Source organism: Panulirus ornatus, chromosome 9 (assembly GCF_036320965.1).
Source record: "Panulirus ornatus isolate Po-2019 chromosome 9, ASM3632096v1, whole genome shotgun sequence".
Lineage (NCBI taxonomy): Eukaryota > Metazoa > Arthropoda > Malacostraca > Decapoda > Palinuridae > Panulirus > Panulirus ornatus.
In genome coordinates, this window is record NC_092232.1 from 5,078,269 (window position 1) to 5,100,689 (window position 22,421).

General features: G+C 37.9%; 1 protein-coding gene across 16 annotated transcripts in view; it reads right to left on the reverse strand.

Annotated features, from left to right (window-relative positions):
- pum (pumilio) overlaps nucleotides 1-22,421 on the reverse strand; it is a 522,382-nt gene that overhangs the window by 62,977 nt on the left and 436,984 nt on the right. For all 16 annotated transcript variants that reach the window (XM_071664569.1, XM_071664578.1, XM_071664577.1 and 13 more), the window contains 6 exons: nucleotides 19,256-19,356; nucleotides 18,916-19,131; nucleotides 15,338-15,411; nucleotides 13,977-14,145; nucleotides 11,332-11,480; nucleotides 1,268-1,436 (listed from right to left, as the gene is read on the reverse strand). In XM_071664569.1, the coding sequence (XP_071520670.1) occupies nucleotides 1,268-1,436; nucleotides 11,332-11,480; nucleotides 13,977-14,145; nucleotides 15,338-15,411; nucleotides 18,916-19,131; nucleotides 19,256-19,356 (878 nt within the window). The remainder of the gene's footprint in view (nucleotides 1-1,267; nucleotides 1,437-11,331; nucleotides 11,481-13,976; nucleotides 14,146-15,337; nucleotides 15,412-18,915; nucleotides 19,132-19,255; nucleotides 19,357-22,421) is intronic.

Genomic DNA, 22,421 nt, shown 5'->3' on the forward strand with positions numbered 1-22,421 from the left:
AATTATCCTCATACCCTCTTCACATATTCTCTCCACAGTCTGACCCATTTCATTACAGCCTAGTCACCTTTCTCAATCAGACTGTGCTTACTCACATCTCTCATTTACAGCCATTCTCTACAAGATCATCCTGCCTCACTACATATCCTCAGACAATTTACTTCCAGTAAATCTATCCTTTTACTCTCCTCTGCTTTCAAGGTTCAAAGTTCAGATCCACATAACACCATCAACACTACTATACCTTCAAATATACCCATCTATACCCTAACAGACAATGACCTCTCCTTCTACATGCTCCAAAATGCAGCAAAGATCTTAACTCCTTCTCACACCCTATGATACCATTGGGTACCCATTCCACCAGGTCTTCCCCATTCAAACTTAAACTAACTTGCCTCATCCCCTTCTGCATCTTATTACCTTACTTTTACTTACAATTATTAAAAAAAGACATTCAGTGTTTCTCTCAGGAGTCTGCCAACAAGTGGAGTTATCTAGAAAGCAAATGATTCACCTTCCATGCCAACACACCCCATGCTGTAAAACCCTGGCATTCACCTCCTTGACCATGTTCACAAACTGGTTAAACAATCACAGAGAAATTAGCATAGCCACCCATCCTCCATTCCTACCCACATCCATGCTTCACTCTCCCCTGGTATATTTTCATATGTCCCATATATTTGTAGCATCTTCCACAAGGTTTCTCTATCAATCCTATCAAAATATTAATATAACAGTTTGTGCAAAATACTGGCATTACCAGACTCCGCCTGCTTGTGGTTACGCCACGAGTGAAAAGTCTCCTTCGGCGAGGTTGCATCATATCAGAGTACAACCTTGTCGAAGAACTTCTCACTCCAAAGGAGTTCTGCTACTGATTGTAGTGCAGCCTTAAAGCTACAGGAACCCCTACAAATGGGATCCTTGGGTTATATATTGACAACATAATAATGATTTATCAGCCAGTCTCAAAAGGAAAAATGAATCAATGTACTGGCTGTTAGCCTACTGTTCCATCTACTATTGAAACGTAGGCACGTGATAATTTGCATCACAAAGCTTGTCAGCTAATAAGTGTACTGTATTTTTCTTTATAATGTTCTAATTTTCCTAACAATAGTATAATAGACATCTGAGAAAAATTTACACACAGAAAAACAGATCAATATGGTTTCTTGAGGCCAAGTAAGGTAAATCATCAATGAGAACTAGTTAAGAAATCTATTCAATTATAAAAGCACTGAAATTATTTGTCACTTACCGTATGTATATTTGCGAAGGGTGGGAATGTGTGGGCGGATCTTGTGCATTAGCATCTTCCGCTGAGCAGGTTCAGCCACATCGATCATCTTCTGCACTACGTAATTGGCATACTGGTCCTTCATCAATACTAGAAGAGAGCTGTGAGCATTGTCACTGTACCCACAAACCTGTGAAAGATAAAATATTCGAGTTACTTTTTAATAATAATTCTAAAGCACTGTAAAAACATTAGGATTTTAATTAAATCCCATTCATCTTCTATTATGTAGCAAAGTGAATCTGAACAAACTTTCTCAACATTATGAAACCACACTTGTATCATTCTTCCTTCTTTCCTTCAGTCTGAGGTATTTCTCAAATACCCTTTTAGTAATTTTCTCCACATCTTCCATATTTCTATGTCCACCACTCCTAACTACATACATTCTCCACAGAAAATCTGTTTTGTGAAGAAGACTAATTCTGCATTAAAAGCAAAGAAACATAACCCCTAAATGCTGGGAGGCATACATAGCACTTTAGGAAATGCCCAGTCACAACAGCAGCACTAATCTTCATAGGTTTTTCTTCAAAATGCAAGCCAACATACTGACATCAATATGGCACCTAAGTGTGGCCTTGGTTTCTGCCCTCTATAAGTGTGACGTATCAATGAGTGATGTCTCAGACTGAGACAAACTTGCTCCTCCGTCACCCCTCCCCTTTTGAGAGATCAATGCACTTAGGCTATATAAAAATGTTAGCTCACTTTTTTAAACATATCCTTTACATATAAAGTCTTACTCTTTAATGGGAAACAGAAAATCTGATTAATGTACACCCTCCAAAACCCGTTTTCCACATGAGCCTTGAGATCTACATATCAAATTCTGTTATACAATGGCCATATACAATGTGTCAGCTCATTTATTTGTACTTATCCTTTACTTTCAAATGCATTTCTTCCATCTAACAATGGGAGACAAAAAATCTGAATGAAACACATTCATTGAAAACCCTTCTCCAACCCTCAATTTGGGAATCTACGCCATTAAATCCAACGTTATACCATAAACATGTCAGGCAAGTCAGCTTGTACCTTTTTACATATTCATTTTTTGATTTCTTTCCTTAATTTCATAATGGGAAACATAAAAGTTAAAGACATATATTTTGTCCATACTGCAAGAAACTTTCTGCAAGTCACCCAGCATTTAAGTGTTAATGGATGTACACTAAGCAGTCCCGTTCTGGTAAGGTAAAATGATGCAAACACAAAAAGACAATCTAGTGCATGTAAGAATAAATTCCCTGATGTCAGTCTCCCATGGGCTAGCAAATGACTGCCCTTGAAAATACACAAGGTCCTCAACCCCAAACCATGGTCACACTGAGTTCATAACTTGAACAGGGGCTGGCACAGAAAACTAATGGGATCAGAAAAGCTTGGAAATAAGTAGGTGAAAAATGCAACTCTACTCCAGGCTGCTCCTGCAGGGTTAGAGTAGGGAACTATAGTTCCACAAATAAATCTTAACAAAAGATGCACTTGATCCATCAAATGTAGATGGGAAAGGATTTACTGATAATAGTTAACCAAATGGAAGGACAGTTAGAAATGCTCTTCCTACCACAGAGCATCTATACATCTGTCCATCAATGCAAATGAAATAAAATCCTTCTGAACAGCACAGCAGTGCTAACTATATGCCATACGATTTCTAGCCCAGAAGATGAATTCTTCTCCAGAAAGATTAGCAATCTCCAACTTTAAATCTGGGCACAGTAGATTCTGAACCAATATGCAAGACAACTTTCAACACATAAGCAATAAATCATTAACAGGCATTATTTCTAAGCAGGACATAATGCCATTTAAAATTAGCAGACACTGCTATCTCATCATCGTGAACTAATAGTTCAAACATTATCAAAAGGCCCAAGGTAGAAATGTAGACACAATCGTTCAAGAGGCTTATCAATAAATACTGTCCTGACATTCTGAAAACATGCTTGTAATAAACATACTGGAAACTAATGCATTCAATTTATATTAACCCTCTCCCAACTGCATAATTATGGCCAATTTCCCATCCTAGGAACAGTACTTTCAAAAAATTAAAAAAATTATTTTCAATATTTGCCTGGTACTGTATACACCTTTTCCTGAACTAGAAAAAGTGTTACTCAGTAACATAAGAAATTACACATATGATGAGAAGTGTTGGAATTGGTTCTGTCAGCAGCATGCATTGGCAACAGCACAAAACAAACTATGATGCCTGGTCATTATCCCTATGTCTCTTTCTTTTCTAAGGCCTAACAGATCAGAGCAATCATCATCATCATCATCTAAATCAATTACATCAATACTTCCAACATAATTGGGATCTTGCAATGTTGTTACAGAGTGATGGTTGAACTTTACAATTTGACAACTAACAGAAACATTAAATACAGAAACTACGTGTATGACAACAGTGTGTGGGTGATATTTACATTGGTAATTCAACGTATCTGCTGCCTATGCATGTGGGGGGAATTCAAAATTCACCGAGCATTTAAGAGTCAACAATGAAATTTTTTTGAAACGGATATGAGTTATTAACAGTGAAAGGGGTTAAGAAAATCTATGGCACAATGTCAGATCAGACTGAAAAGATGAACGAATTTCTTGTTTGAGTACAGTGAAAAAGTATGAAAAAAATCTTTATTCATGACAAATCAAAAATACATTTAACTTGACAAAAAAAATTCACTCATTTCCGTTGTGAGGCATCAAAAGTACTAATGTCAGTAGCATGGATGGAGCTGGATTATCTGATTCTTGGTGGAAGCAAGTGTGAGTGTTTCTTATGGTTTTAGGAAAAGAGGAAATGAGTGTGAAAGAATTGTGAGGTGGGGGATAAGGTGTCTGTGTAGATACCAAAAGAGAATGACTGATAAATAGCACAGGGTACCTACGAGTACCTTACACATTTTGCCTATAGCAGAATTTGTTCATGGCGCTCACCAAACATCTGTCAAGCATGTTGTGTAAAAACTGTACTCCTGTTTTTCAATGCTACCAAGAGGCACAATTCTGTCTTTGGCTGATCCAGCAACCTTTTCACTCATCTATCCAGTCTTAATTTGAAAGACTCAGTGCTGACTTAAGGTAATCTTACTTCACTGGGTTAAACAATGATAAGGAACTCAAATTTCTTGGTAAGGCACTCATGTATTTTAGCTCTGCATCTTTTAAATACACTTCAAGGTCCATTTGTAAATCTAATCATTTTATTTCTATCAGTATGTGAGGTTTTTAGTTCTAAATGTTGCCTTTTGGGTTCTCTTCTTGTTGCTATGCAGAAATAACATCTATCCCTTCTTCCTTCTGAAAGTATAGTTGTAGTTCTTTTAGTCTTTGGGAGTTACATTCCTTTACTTCTACTTGGAAACTGTTTCTAGGCTCTCTCTAACTTGTCTAACTCTGTCTATACATGCTGAACTTCAGCTTTCTGTTTTTTTGAAAAGTATGTGCTCATTATACTACTAAACACTATAAATCTACAATAATACACTTCTACTATGGTCATTAAATTCTTTTCTCATGAATTCTCTGTGTTTGATATCTGCTTCAATTGCTTCCTTTTTCCCTGTTGGTCATTTGTTGGGCAATGCTTGTTTAACTGTTAAATATTCCAAAGCTCATTTATTCAAATCCATCTTCATTAACTTTATGAGGTTCTATTCTTCCTATTTGCAATTATATCCAGTTCTTTTTACAAGGTCTGTATGTCTTTTTCAATCATTTTGCTGAAAATGGTGTCAATGGCACATCATCCACGTATGCTTTCTTTTACTTCCCTGACTATATCTGATATTATCATGAATTGTGCTGAAGCCAGCGTTCTTCCAAGTGGTACATCTAATTGAGCATCTTCATCAAACATAGTTTTAGTTAATACTACTTACAATTTCCATCTTCATATTTTACCTATAATATTGTGTCCACATTCTTTAATAGAATTCTGTTGTTTATCAAATGCCTTGGAAAAGTAAAGGAAATGAGTATCTTCTATTTCCTTTCAAAGTAGTTTCATGTCTCTGTATTACACTGATAGTTGTGCTCATGTACTTTAACTAGGTCCACATCAATGTTGGTCCTCATTTATAAATTAGTTCTACAAAAGATCCTGTTTTTCCTCAAACTCTCAAACACTTATTACATGAGATGCCAACTGGTCTGTACTGCTTCAAGAAAATCTTAAGAGCCTCCTTTTTTGAATCAGTTATATATAGATATGACAATGACAATATCTGCCAAGTTATTCTCATCTACATTTTGTTTCACCAACAGCATCATTGGTTTTGCTACTGCCAATATGCATTTTTTTTCTTTGGGAAAATTGCTGATATTCAACCAATACCTGGTGTTGAGTTCTCCATAAACTGGTCCTTTGCATTTTTTCACCTTCTGATATCTGTAATCATACTGATTAAACATTCTGTTATCTCCTATTTGTAATGGATACTGACTTATACTAATCAATTAGCATATCTTACATATCTTCTTGGACCCATTTTCATCAATTCAGAAAGTTCCCTCTCAGTTCTTTTGTTCTTTGCTTTGCTCATTTATGAGATTAATTCTTTTGGATTCTGTTTTGTGCTAAGTATCACTTTCTCCTCATTCCCTCTGTGTGATTCCTCATTCCACTATTTCTTTGTCAACATTTCTTACTTGCTCTTCTCTCCTTTCTTTGCATAATGATACTCTCATTATCTTTACCCACTCTTTTCACCCAGTTTGTTTTCCCATGGAAATTCTCATTTCATTATCATTTCAAGGTTCTCTTGCAATTAAGTTTATATTCTCATATACTGTTGTTAATCAAAGTCTCTGGACCAAATAATAACTGGTTGTACTTTCTCTATATTTTTCAATTTCTCTTCTACCACTATTTCATTATATTCTGATAGCTGCTTCAGTTTTAGTGGTCTGTATTCACTATGTTTATTGCATTTCTGGCAGGAATATTTACAGCAAGAAGTTAATATTTGTGAATTACCTATTTAATGATTTACTTCCAATTTATAAAGTGCACTTATATCCCAACTTGCAATCAAACACTTCTTTTAATCCACCTTCATTTTCACCAACAGGAGGTGGGCAAATGCAAAAAGGTAGTCAGTGTTGGGATGAAGTTGCTAGTGAAAGAAAAAATGAGAGGCGTATGAGTGTTACCTACATAGAAATTGGGCAAATGACTGGGAAAAGTACACGAGAAAGTGGCAGGCCATGAGGAAAGTGCAGGAGCTTAAAAAAAAAAAAAAAAAAAAAAAAAAAAAAAAAAAAAAAAAAAAAGGGCAAATGACGGTTGGTGTGACTGAATATTAGCTAACTTCGGGAAGAATCAGAAAATGTTTTGCAAAGAAAAAACAAAATGAGAACAAATGGGAGCATCATTGAAGAATGGAAAGAAAAAGGTTTTCAGTGCTTGGGGCCTGAGCATGCAAAAGGATGTAAGGCATGCATGGGACAGGGTGAATTGCTGTGATGGGGTATAGAGATATTTCATAAAGAAAAGCCCATAAACTTTTCATATAGTTAAGAAGGTGCAATTAATGTTAGTCATGGATTAGAAACATAATGTTTATCAAGTCTATTCTTTTATGTATACATGGTACTGATTTTAACTACTCTTAATAGTTAAATCTTTCCATATTTTAACAATCCTCTTCAAGAAAAAGTATACAGTTACCTCTTACAATGGAGATGTATTCCTGAGGAATACCCATTTAGCAAAAAAACCATTAGAAGGGGTCAGTTTGACAAGGTGCTTATGGAGATGCATTCCTACCTGTCGATTCTTACACCATTAAGTGCTATAGAATGGCTGACTTCAGAAACAGTAATAGCTCTGCAGACGTTATTTTGGCGTTTCACAGATAAAAGGAAGGCACTGTAAATGTAAATACCATATGAAACTAAATTCAATCAACATTCACCAATTTGTCTGAGTTTGCAGTGTTTTGATCATTACTGCTGTGCTCTGAAAGTGCACCTACTCCTTCCTGATGTATTCTCCACTGTCTCCAGTGGCATATTCCTTTGATGGGAAAAATGCACTGCAACTTGGGACTTGGTGGACTCTTTTCATCCTCTAACTGCTATTGAGTAAAATTTTAATGGTTGGGGGAAGCTAATCAAAGCGACTGACCTACTTGCGTCTAACGTTTGCCTGCTTTAACCCTTGCATCTTTAAGTCCATTTTAATCACTTTCCTGGGCTTCTTAGATACTTTACCAATACATGCACTTGTAGGTCATTTTCCAGGCATGATGGGTTCAAAATGTTCCCTGGATACACAAAAGATATAGCTAAAAAGAGGGCAAACATGACTGAAACTGATGCGAATTATTGCAGGCTGTACACAACTGGCTTAAAGACTGTAAATTAAGAGGGTAGTGAATATATTCACGTGTTCTTTTTGGTAGTGAATATATCCATGGGTTCTTTTTGGAAGTGAATATATCCATGGGTTCTTTTTCTTCTAAGTTTGATGGATTTATTCTGTTCTGTTTTCAAACGACTATTACATACACTGTATTTTTCAAAGGTATTCGCCATTTCCTGCTTTAGCAAAGCAGCATAGGGAAAAGATCACCGAGCCTTTGAGGGAAATATCTTTGCTGGGCCCACTTCTCTGTTCCTTCTTTTGGGAAAGTAAAACTGGAGGTATTTGCCATTTCCTGCTTTAGCAAAGTAGCATAGGGAAAAGATCACTGAGCCTTTGAGGGGAAATATCCTCACTTGGCTCACTTCTCTGTTCCTTCTTTTGGAAAAGTAAAACTGGAGGGAATGATCTTCAGCCCCCCACTCCCACCTGTTTTAGTCGCCTTCTACAAAATATGAAATATGTGGGCAGTATTCTTTCTACCCTAGCCACAGGGATAACACTGTGTTACATTAATATATTTTTTCTATCTATCTTATTTTCTGATGCCCTTTCCCACTGGGAACTTCCATCAAAAGGGTGGCCATGGCAAGTCTTCACTTATCCCTGTCCTTACATGCTTCCCTAGCATACACGATTCCACATCCTTCACCCATTTCATCATGTTCAATATGTGAAAATCTGTTTAGTGAGGATCTGTTACTAAGGTCTATTTGTACTTTCCATTATACAAGGTAAAACATACGCCCAAAATCTTATACCAATAACTATGAGTGAAATCACACAAACTTATCTGTAAGTAGTTTGTTTTATCAAGGTCACTGAAACTTTCTATAAAACCTGTATCAGATCACCTCTTAACATCCCCTTTTCTAAGCTATGTATATATATATATATATATGTATATTTTCTTTATCATACTATTCGCCATTTCCCGTGTTAGCGAGGTAGCATTAAGAATTGAGGCCTGAGCCTTTGAGGGAAATCCTCACTTGGCCACCTTCTCTGTTCCTTCTTTTGGAAAATTAAAAACGAGAGGGGAGGATTTCCAGCCCCCTACTCCCTCCCCTTTTAGTCACCTTCTACGACATGCATAAGGGAATACGTGGGAAGTATTCTTTCTCCCCTATCCCCAGGGATAATATATATGATACAGCGCTGGTGGTTGATTCGGGTGAGAAACTGCAGAAGCTGGTGACTGATTTTGGTAAAGTGTGTGAAAGAAGAAAGCTGAGAGTAAATGTGAATAAGAGCAAGGTTATTAAGGTACAGTAGGGTTGAGGGACACATTCATTCACACTCAGTCTCTAGCTAGTGACTGATTTTGGTAAAGTGTGTGAAAGAAGAAAGCTGAGAGTAAGTATGAATAATAGCAAGGTTATTAAGGTTATTAGGTACAATAGGGTTGAGGGACACATTCGTTCACACTCAGTCTCTAGCCATCATGTGTAATGCACTGAAACCACATCTCCCTTTCCACATCTAGGCCCCACAAAACATTCCATGGTTTACCCAAGAGGCTTCACATGCCCTGGTTCAATCCATTGACAGCACGTCGACCCAATTATACCACATCGATCCAATTCACTCTATTCCTTGCATGCCTTTCACCCTCCTCTATGTTCAGGCCCCAATCGCTCAAAATCTTTTTCATTCCATCCTTCCACTTCCAATTTGGTCTCCCGCTTCTCCTCATTCCCTTCATCTCTGACACATATATCCTCTTTGTCAATCTTTCCTCACTCATTCTCTTCATGCGACCAAAACATTTCAATACACCCTCTTGTGCTCTCTCAACCACACTCTTTTTATTACCACACATCTCTCTTACCCTTTCATTACTCAATCGATCAAACCTTCTAACACCATATATTGTCCTCAAATATCTCATTTCCAACACATCCACCCTCCTCCAAACAACTCTATCTATAGCCCATGCCTCTCAACCATATAACATAGTTGGAACCACTATTCCTTCAAACATACCCAATTTTGCTCTCCGAGATAACGTTCTGGCCTTCCACACATTCTTCAATGCTCCCAGAACCTTCATACCCTCCACCACCAAGTGACTCACTTCCACTTCCATGATTCCATCCACTGCTAAATCCACTCCCACACTGCTCTTCCCCAATATGATGCTCTGTACATGCCTTCACCCTCAATCAATACCCTCCCATATAATTTCCCAGGAATACTCAACAAACTTATGCCTCTGTGATTTGAACACTCACCTTTATCCCCTTTGCCTTTGTACAATGGCACTATGCATGCATTCCGCCAATCCTAACCTCACCAACAAGTCAACAACACAGTCACCCCCTTTTTTAATAAATTCCACTGCAATACCATCCAAACCCGCCGCCTTGCTGGCTTTCATCTTCCATACATGTACATGCACATGACAACATATATACATATGCATACACATATTACACATACAGACATATACATACATAAACATGTAAGTACACTTGCTTGCCTTTATCCCTCCCCACAGGAAACAGCATTGCTACCCCTACTTCAGCAAGGTAGCACCAGGAAAACAGACAAAAATGGCCACAATCGTTCACAATCAGTCTATAGCTGTAATGCACCAAAACCACAGCTCCATATCCACAACCAGGCCCCACAGACCTTTCCTTGGTTTACCCCAGATGTTTCACATGCCCTGGTTCAGTTCACCGACAAAACATTGAACCCGGTATACCACACTGTTCCAATGTGCTCTGCTCCTTGTACGCCTCCCACCTTCCTATATGTTCAGGCCCTGATTGCTCAAAATCTTTTTCACTCCATCCTTCCGCCTCCATATACATAAACATACAGACATATACATATATACACATGTACAAATCATACTTGCTTGCCTTCATCCATTCCTGACACTACCCTGCTCCACAGGAAATAGCATTGCTACCCCCTGCTTCAGCGAGGCAGCGCCAGAAAAAGACAAAAAGGCGAATATGTATTAGAATATGTTCTTAATACTTAATCGTTACTTTCCACATAAGTGAGGTAGCGCCAGGGGCAGACAAAGGAAGGCCGTGTTTGTTCACATCCATTCTCTAGCTATCACGTGTAATGCACTGAAACCAGAGCTCCCTATTCACAACCAGGCCCCTCAGACCTTTCAATGCTTTACCTTGGCCACTTCATAATCAGTAGGCTATATCATTATTCCAAAGAAAAGCCACTGTGAATGCTCTTCAAGACCAAAGATGAACACAAGTCATCAAATGGAAAACATTCTCCTTAAAGGGTAGAACTCGAGTCATCAAATGGAAACCATACTCATAGGGTTGACTTCTGTCTATTTGGTCCTTACATTCAATATACTTCTTCCTTGCCCAAAGGAGAGACAAAAGTAGGTTTCTTTCAAGATAGCAATGGAGAGCTTAAGTCATCACTTTGAAACCATAACGTTAGCAGACGAGTGAAAGTCGCAACGTAAAAATCTCCGCTAACTGTTGATGGGTGAATAGAAAGGGTATTTCAAAGTTTAACTTACATGAAAACACTGAAATTACCTATACTGACAGAAACCTTGTGTAGACACCACCAGGTTGTAAAAGTAATACGTATCCATCAACGAAAACAGATGAGGTTCAACCATCCCTCATCTGGTACCCATGTTTACCTCCTCAATAAGCATGGCCCTCTCAGCACGGGTGGCATGCGTTACACATTTCTCAACAACATTTGAGGCAAATTTGTGCTGAGATAGTTTCAGGACTCCTCCTCGGACCACACCCACAATTTTACTCTTGTCTTCTGGTTTGCCATGCTCTGAAAGACAGTTTTAAATTTAGTTTAAACATTTTAAAAATATTCTTATTTAATCATCTTTTAAAATTTTGCTCACCTATACCTATATTCAATGCATGACAACACGAGAATTTCACCAAACATTTCATGTGTTAATGATTATCACATAGGAGTTACAGACCAATCAGTAATGCTCTGAAAATATTTTGAGAAAAGATACTGTATGTGTGGCACTCATAATGGGGGGGGGGGGGGGGGAGAGAGAGAGAGAGAGAGAGAGAGAGAGAGAGAGAGAGAGAGAGAGAGAGAGAGAGAGAGAGAACCCCCCCATGCCCACTTACAACAAGATTTAACTAGAGAGGGCCAGCACATGCACTCACAGCACATCTTGTTTGATGAATAAGGGAGACAGACAGATAGATAGATAGACATAGATAAATAGAGAGAGAGAGAGAGAGAGAGAGAGAGAGAGAGAGAGAGAGAGAGAGAGAGAGAGAGAGAGAGAGAGAGATGCAAAACTAAGCTCCAAATGAATACTAACAAAAGTTAAGCAATGTGTGAAAGGATGTTTAAAGTATAATAAATGACTAAATAAGAATGATACAGAGGGCGAGGCATTTTACAAATTAGGGAGTATATTCAGCAGGGTAATATATGCTAAACTATCAGGGAGGCATGCATTTCAGACACATTTCACCTCTTAATATCAAAAGAGACAGCTATCTTAAGCATGCTCTACTCTTGCAAATTTAAGCAATAAAAACAAAACTTTCATATATAGCCTACTTAGATGCATTCAACCTATCATGAAGTACAAAAATGATATATGGATGTGTTAAAGCATGCTAAACAGATTGGACTTCCTATATAATGTACTGCATGGTGAGCGAGAAGAGAGGACATAGTGAAATGTAGTAAAATCATCACACAATTAACCTCCTTCCAAAATATCATATTTTCCCTCAAGTTTACTATTACTTGTTAACCCTAAATCTCATTAGCCCTTTGTTCAACCCCTAAACCTCCCTCTTGACCTCCTGCTTTGTCTTATACATCTTCAAATCATTTACATTCCTTCTCTATAAGAGCCTGCCATACACCACTCTTTCCTCTTTCACTAGCAATTTCATCATTTCACCACTCACGGTTAAAGTTTGTGTAATCTACTTAAAAATTGTCACACACACACAAAAAAAAAGGCCAAGGAGTGAATTATACAGTGAACTTGGCAAAGTTTTCTTTCAAACTACTCCAAGATTCTCAATATTTTTTTTTTTTTTTTTTTTTTTTTTTTTTTTTTTTTTTTTTGCCGCTGTCTCCCGCGTTTGCGAGGTAGCGCAAGGAAACAGACGAAAGAAATGGCCCAACCCACCCCCATACACATGTATATACATACGTCCACACACGCAAATATACATACCTACACAGCTTTCAATGGTTTACCCCAGACACTTCACATGCCCTGATTCAATCCACTGACAGCACGTCAACCCCGGTATACCACATCGCTCCAATTCACTCTATTCCTTGCCCTCCTTTCACCCTCCTGCATGTTCAGGCCCCGATCACACAAAATCTTTTTCACTCCATCTTTCCACCTCCAATTTGGTCTCCCTCTTCTCCTCGTTCCCTCCACCTCCGACACATATATCCTCTTGGTCAACCTTTCCTCACTCATTCTCTCCATGTGCCCAAACCATTTCAAAACACCCTCTTCTGCTCTCTCAACCACGCTCTTTTTATTTCCACACATCTCTCTTACCCTTATGTTACTTACTCGATCAAACCACCTCACACCACACATTGTCCTCAAACATCTCATTTCCAGCACATCCATCCTCCTGCGCACCACTCTATCCATAGCCCACGCCTCGCAACCATACAACATTGTTGGAACCACTATTCCTTCAAACATACCCATTTTTGCTTTCCGAGATAATGTTCTCGACTTCCACACATTCTTCAAGGTTCCCAGAATTTTCGCCCCCTCCCCCACCCTATGATCCACTTCCGCTTCCATGGTTCCATCCGCTGCCAGATCCACTCCCAGATATCTAAAACACTTTACTTCCTCCAGTTTTTCTCCATTCAAACTCACCTCCCAATTGACTTGACCCTCAACCCTACTGTACCTAATAACCTTGCTCTTATTCACATTTACTCTTAACTTTCTTCTTTCACACACTTTACCAAACTCAGTCACCAGCTTCTGCAGTTTCTCACATGAATCAGCCACCAGCGCTGTATCATCAGCGAACAACAACTGACACTTCCCAAGCTCTCTCATCCCCAACAGACTTCATTCTCAAAAATATGATGATTTAAGTGGATTTAAATCTATTCATGTTCAGTGAAAAATAATTTCTATTATCTATCAAAATAGAGGGAATATTCCTCAACTGACAAAGAAACTTAATAATATACGACTGCTGCCCTGAAAGCCCCAAGTACATACGAAATCCCGTTATACCTAAATTTCAGAAAACATCATTATAGCATTTCAATACGAGTACTTACCTAGCACATGCTGGATGACATAATTACCATACTGATCTTGTAGAAGCTGTTCCGTATGCTGATGCAGTTCCTCAAGCACAGGAGATGTTTGCTCACCAGTACAGTGTTCCAAAATACGCTGAATTACTCGACAGCCATATGGGTGTGTTGACAGGGTGAAAACTTGTCCCTGCAAAATAAACATACGTGTGGTTCACCATAATGTAGCAGGTTAACAACTTTATAAACCCAGAAAAGATTTCATGCATATTACATATCAATACTTTTCCAACACATGCTGAAGAAAATCAGTTTTAATGAGGATCTTAAATGTATACAACTATCTCTAATTCCCTGTAGTCCATCATAAATGTGTGTATGAAAGGAGGAATAGAGACAGGAGAGATACTAAGGAAAGCCAAGCAAATATGTTGAAGAAGCATCAACAAAGATGGCATCCCAAATATCTTAACTTCTTTACATTACAATATTTCGATATTGTTTCAACCTGGTTTGTTTTTAAAAAAATCCTTCTTGTACAGTGAGAGAGGCTTTGGGTTATCATGGTCTTGATATTCAGGAGGGTTAGAGGAGTGGATAGGATAACAAATTTGATCAATGTGGTATATGGGGATGATATGCTGTAAATGGGCAGAACCAGCTGTTGGGCAAGGATGAGGATGGTGAGCTTGTTTCCAAGAAGCTAGAGTGGATGTGTGCAAATGCGACTGTTGTTCCTGAAGTTAACTTGCTAAGGTGGGATGGGCAACTGTGAATAAATAAATAAAAAAAAAAATACTTTAATCTGAAACAAATATAGTGCTTCCGCTGCATTTCACTGCCCTTCAATCTCATTATTACTGAATATCATTCATAACCTGTGTTATGAATGGGATAGGATTAGTAGTAATAATCCAGAAACTATCAGAGTTTTATTAAGTCATCACTGGCAGCACTGTATTGGACCCTTGTTGAGGAAGAAACTTTATAAGGGTAGTCTGATATTCAATCTAGGGGTTAGGTGCCTTGACTTGGCAATAGTTAAAAAAAAATAAAACCAGCATAAACAAAGGAACAAAATGCATTATGATTATACATAACTAAATGATTAGCGAGACTATCATGACATCGTTCTACATTTTCCCCAGCACTGCGACCTACATCATTTCTACACCCTTCCATTCCTTTCTTTACAAAGTATCTTTGTTAAAATCTTTCCCGCCAATTACATATGTTATAGAGGTAGGTCTTCAGCCATCAAAAGACAATTATGACTAAAACATAAACAGATAAAGTATAAATACAAAATAAAACTAATGGCATTAAGAACAATTTATTCAAAGATAGTTTCAAGAAATAAATTTGTTGACAAAACTAGTTACCTGGAAGGCATTAATGATGAATTGTAAGGCCATTGGATCCACACACTCAATACACTTCTGTACAACATGGTTGCCTGTGAAAAAGAGATAGAAAGTATGTTAATGGATTTTCATTTAGGGTAAACAGTAATAGAGTATGGTTTATACAGATGCTTTACTAGTTCCATACCTTGACCAATGCACAGATTTCTATTCTTGTGTTGGATATTTTCCTATTGAGCCTTTTCTATTCTTGTGTTCGATACTTTCCTGTTGAGCCTATCATCTGAAGCTATTCAAATCTATCGTCATCAATCTTCCAGTATCTGGCCACTTGTTCCATGTAGTCTCCTGATACATCCACATCCTTATACATCTTTGCTATCCACATAACCACTAAATTTCTTCAAAATCACCCACTGCCTTCCTCCTTCTCTAAATCAAAATTCATCCTTTGCTATTCTTTTCCTGTGCACCCATCCTCTAAGTCTATTCTACTTCAGATTTCCATTCTTTATTCAGTCAACAACCTGTCTCTTTTCCATTCACTCTACACCTCAATGATTTTTTTAAATACAACTGGTACTATAATAATAATAAAGATGCTGCATAACCATGTTTCACTCCTATACCTCAAAGTACTGCTGAACCACAATCTGCAATAAACCCAGTCACAGCAGTAAAGATGACATTGCTTCCCTTTATAATTTTCCTGGAAGCACCTACAACATGCAAAACTATACACACATTAATGCTACAATGACCATTCCTCTTAAAAAAAAAGGGGGGGCTAATCCCTCTACAATCATTATACATCTAAATGTTACTAAAGAAGTGAATCCCTTTCTCAAAATAATACAGTGCCAATTATTTTACTAACATATTATTTCTCTGTGAATCCCTTTCCTCAAATATCAACTCCTTGCTTTTATCAGGATTCACTCTATTACCTATTTCAGCACACTATCTATTCTGTCAAATATAACATGGATAATTCAATATACATCATTCTTCCCAGCTTATGATTTCAAGATTATCATCATTTGTTTACGAAAAATATCTAATTTGCCAGATTGGCCGATCCTATGTATGGACAGCATGGGCACTAGAGTGGGCATTCTGGGTGAGAGTTGCCACCACAGGCACGGCGAGTAAAAAAAAAAAAAAAAAAAAAAAAAAAAAAAAAAAGGGCATGTAACCCTCATTATGGTCACTACAACATTACTAAGGATTCCAAGCAACTCCAATGAATTATCCATTCTTTGCATAGTCAATTATGGCTGGGAAGAACACTGCCTCAAATGAGATCAATAGCACCTTTCTCCGTTTTCTTCAGTTGAGGGTAACTGCCATAAAAGGGCATATCATGCAATGTTACTAGATGCTACAGCCTAATTTTATTCCTTCCTCTGGTTAGTTTTTATGTGGAGATGTCAAGAAGGCCTGGTAATCCATCATACTCTGTTGTGCAGGAGAAGGTCCAAAATATTGATAACCTTTTCCTGATGACTGTGAAACCATCAGCAGTTCAAATTTTCGGCCACTGTTTTGTTGACAATCTTCACTCTTAAAGTTTTCCATTCTGTGAACTCTGGGGGACTGACTGTGCACAGAATACCTCTATGAATAATGCAGAGTGCAACAGAAAATAAAATTCAGTGTGTGCTCCTATCATACTCAGTGCACTATCATGAATGACTGGAATGATGTGGCTGGTGTTGCTTTCTTTCACTTTCAAACAACTGATAATAACCAAGCAGATATCTTCTGTCTGAACTTTGTCATGTAGCAACTTGATTTACAATATTTCATTTTCTTGGTAGTATTTGGAATGTACTCTATCTACTAAGATTAACAACTTATGCAATGTCACTGATGTCATATGACTCATAAACAATAAAAAAAGCCTAGGACTGAATTAATATTCTTAATCTGCTGATTGGTGATGTTTGCAGCCAGTTTTACAATTCTGTCCCTCACCATCTTTGCTGATAATGGCGAGTTTTTGATTTCCTAAAATATCTTGTCTAATGTTCTTTAAATCACTGTAAATTTGTTCTATTACTTTAATAACCTTTCACATACTATTTATGAATGGCTTCCTTCATTTCACAATCACTGGAATTCAAAAACTAGCAGCAGCTGTGCTACTTGGCAATTTCACTCGTCTAGTGACATGTCTTTACTCTGCTCAACTTTGGACTTCTTTCTCGCATATACAACAGGATATTTAGCAAATGTTTTTTTTTTTTTTTTTTTTAATTTTCCAAAAGGAGGAACAGAGAAGGGGGCCAGGTGAGGATATTCCCTCAAAGGCCCAGTCTTCTGTTCTTAACGCTACCTCGCTAACGCGGGAAATGGCGAATAGTATGAAAGAAAGACTTTAGCAAATGTAACTGAGCTTGTAAAAGTGCAATTCACAATTGGACTTCATGCAGTTGACGGATTTTTCATTATATATAAGAGATGAGAGTTTGTTGGAGTTCAATATATATATGTGAAAAATTGGTCCAGTCACATTAAAATTTGTTTTATCTGTTTTCTTTTACTAAGAATCCACTTGTATTCAAACTTTTATGATACCAGTTACGTTTCACCTTTATTTCTGAATATGGCTCCTCAATGAATGGCTGCTTACCTTCACAAAATAAAAATGACAGAGAGAGAGGGAACATGGACAATAATCTGGACTTGAGCTCAACCCAACTTTTCACTCCTCCAGTTTCTATTGCAAAGATGTTTTGAATGACTGGGGCCTCAGCATTCAAGAGGACATGAGATGAGCATGGGTTAAATCAAATGAAGCACTGTTTGGAAGTGGGTTGAAAAAGGGCATATGAAGCAGTCTTGGGAACCACAGATATGAGTGAGGTACTTGGTTGTGGAAAGGGAAGCTCTGGTTTTCATGCATTACACATGAAAGCTACAGAGCAGATATGAGCAAATGAAGCCATTCTTCACCTGTTCATGGTGCTACCATACATGTGGTAAATGACAAACAAATAAAAAAGTTATATAGAAAAAAGTGGAAAATATGAGTTCAAAACAGGAAAAAGGCATGACTAAGAAAAAAATCTATTCCATGAGGACAGTCTAATAAAAAAATATGGAGACAGCAATAATTAACTATCTAATTCTAGGCATAAATGTACATAAAAAAAGCTGAAGTAACATTTTTGTTTTCTGTTTTTAAGAACTGTTGCACATGTAGGATATAATAATCTTTAATCACTACACATTCTGGCAGATTCTAGAAAAAAGACATACATTAGTAATATTCTCAGTATCTGCTAAGATTACCTGGTTAACTGCACACATGTATCTGCTAAGATTACCTGATTAACTGCACACATGAAGCACTGACCTTATGTCTGTGTCTATAAACAATAAATACATTTAGTGAAGGGAGTGGGGTAATGGCTGACACATAATCATAAGCTGAAAGGTATACAACCTACTGGGACCATAACCAACAAAGTGAAGTAAAAACAAAATGCATGGATGGCACATGAAAGGCCACAAAACTCTTAAAAGCAAGCAGTAATAATTTGCTTTCCAGAAATCTAATTAAACAAAAATCAAGTGGAACTGAAACTCACCATTTTGGTCCTTAACACATTTCAGAACATGACCATCAAGTTCACGAACAATATCCTTCTGCTGGTCTTGTGTAATGCATTCCAAGGCCTTCTGAATAACACGACATCCATACATTTGCAGTGCCAATGGTAAGACATGACCACGGATCTTGTTGGCTAAAACAGTTTTCTGATCCGGTGTTCCAAACTCAAAAAACTTCTGTATGACGTAATTACCTAGAAAGCATACAAATAGGTTTTCAAATAAGGAACTTTCAAAGCATCAGTTCTGAATACCAACAGCAACATTAAACTATTACTTCAATAATTTTCTTTCAAGGTCCAAATGCTTTCAACTAACCAAAGACATCTGTCATGAGAGAGTATGCTGCAGTAAGAATTTCATTGAACACCATCTGCTTCTCTGCTGGTGTTGCTCGTTCTAGTTTCTGTTGAATGAACCTGCAACAACAAAAATGATTGATAACTAATTACTAATCCATCCATCTTCCTGTTCATTATCCTTAACTCTGTCTCACTGAATTATAATTATTAGCTTTATTATTATTGCTATCAATATCACATTAATTATTGATATTAACATCATTAAACCCCAGGAACCATTTTATAGTGCTCCTGCAGCTTCAATGCTGCATGACAATCATTAGTAAGGAAAGGGTGGACTCCTTTGGAGTGAGTAGTTCTTTGTCTATTAATGATGATATAACCTTGCTAATGTTGACCTCTCACTGACAGTGCAACCACATACAGGAACAGTCCATTGACACTTTCCAGCTTTTTGGATGAAGTATAAAACCTCCCAATTTACTTACATCTGGAATGCTGAAGTGAATATGGACTTCTACACTTAAAAAAAAAATAAGAAAAAAGAAAAATCAGTTTAGAACTAAAGCTGACTAGGTATAAGACGAATGTCTTACTTCATTACCTCCACCCTAAAATACAAAAAACATTAATGATATACTTATTGCCTTTGTATATCTCTTTTTGTGGTCTAACTCGCTTCTTGTCCCTTCAATTGTATTACAAATTATTTTTTTCACAAAATTACCATCAACAATACACCCTAAATGGCCAAACCATCACATCTGGCTTTTGTACTTTTGTCTTTCCTTCATACTTATTTTCCTCCTCTTCATTGATATGACTAGTTTCAACAGCACTACAGAAGTTATCCACCTCTCCTGCTCTTGTTTTTGACCAACTTGAACCAGCACAAAAACTGAGGTCTTACACCTTTACATTTCTCGTACATTCTCTTCTTAAATTTTTTGTACTCACTGGAGCCCTAAATGCAACTCCAAATCTCCTTCCACATGGCTTTACTCTCAACTAACATTTCTTGCTACTATCCCCTTTAAACTGCACACCCAAATCATTAAATAAAATCAAAATCATTCCTCTTCATTTAAAATGGTACTGTATTATACTGCTACATAGGGGTCTCTACTTCTCAGACATGCAATCTGTGTGAGAGGGAAAAATACAGACCTCAGCGCTTTCATATGTGTCCTATGAGAAATTCAGGATATAATGAAGACTTACCCCCATCATTAATGAGCCCTCAAAACATAAAAGTTTGATCTGCCCACTCTTGTAGCTACCTTTCTATTACCATCTTTCACTGCAATCCCTAGTCCATATACCCCCACCCCAAAAAAAAAAAAGTCATTTCTCATATAAGACTTTCATCTTCACCAACACATTCAAAACAAATATTGCATATGTCAAGTGAACTTCATAATGTTAATTACACTTAGCAACAAGTTTATTTTCATTATCATTATTTTGCTTTGTCGCTGTCTCCCGCGTTAGCGAGGTAGTGCAAGAAAACAGACGAAAGAATGACCCAACCCATCCACATACACATGTATATACATACAAGTCCACATGCAAATATACATACTAACACATCTCAATGTATACATATATATATACACACACAGACATACACATATATACACATGTACATAATTCATACTGTCTGCCTTTATTCATTCCCATCGCCACCTCGCCACACATGTAATAACAACCTCCTCCCCCTCATGTGTGCGAGGTAGTGCTAGGAAAAGGCAACAAAGGCCACATTCGTTCACACTCAGTCTCTAGCTGTCAGGTAATAATGCACCGAAACCACAGCTCCCTTTCCACATCCAGGCCCCACACAACTTTCCATGGTTTACCCTAGACGCTTCACATGCCCTGGTTCAATCCATTGACAACACATCAGCCCCAGTATCCCACATCGTTCCAATTCACTCTATTCCTTGCACGCCTTTCACCCTCCTGCATGTTCAGGCCCCGATCACTCAAAATCTTTTTCTCTCCATCTTTCCACCTCCAATTTGGTCTCCCACTTCTCCTTGATCCCTCCACCTCTGACACATATATCCTCTTGGTCAATCTTTCCTCACTCATTCTCTCCATGTGACTAAACCATTTCAAAACACCCTCTTCTGCTCTCTCAACCACACTCTTTTTATTACCACACATCTCTCTTACCCTTACATTACTTACTCAATCAAACCACCTCACACCACATGTTGTCCTCAAACATCTCATTTCCAGCACATCCACCCTCCTGCGCACAACTCTATCCATAGCCCACGCCTCGCAACCATACAACATTGGTGGAACCAATATTCCTTCAAACATACCCATTTTTGCTTTCCAAGATAATGTTCTCAACTTCCACACACTCTTCAACACTCACAGAATTTTCGCCCCCTCCCCCACCCTATGATTCACTTCCACTTCCATGGTTCCATCCGCTGCCAAATCCACTCCCAGATATCTAAAACACTTCACTTCCTCCAGTTTTTCTCCATTCAAACTTACCTCCCAATTGACTTGACCCTCAACCCTACTGTACCTAATAACCTTGCTCTTATTCACATTTACTCTCAACTTTCTTCTCTCACACACTTAAACTAACTTAGTCACCTGCTTCTGCAGTTTCTCACATGAATCAGCCACCAGCGCTGTATCATCAGCGAACAACAACTGACTCACTTCCCACGCTCTCTCATCCACAACTGACTGCATACTTGCCCCTCTTTCCAAAACTCTTGCATTCACCTCCCTAACAACCCCATCCATAAACAAACTAAACAACCATGGAGACATCACACACCCCTACCGCAAACCTACATTCACCGAGAACCAATCACTTTCCTCTCTTCCTACACGTACACATGCCTTACATCCTCGATAAAAACTTTTCACTGCTTCTAACAACTTGCCTCCCACACCATATATTCTTAATACCTTCCACAGAGCATCTCTATCAACAAGTTTATTATATATTATACTTTGTCGCTGTCTCCCGCGTTTGCGAGGTAGCGCAAGGAAACAGACGAAAGAAATGGCCCAACCCTCCCCCCCATACGCATGTATATACATACGTCCACACACGCAAATATACATACCTACACAGCTTTCCATGGTTTACCCCAGACGCTTCACATGCCCTGATTCAATCCACTGACAGCACGTCAACCCTGGTA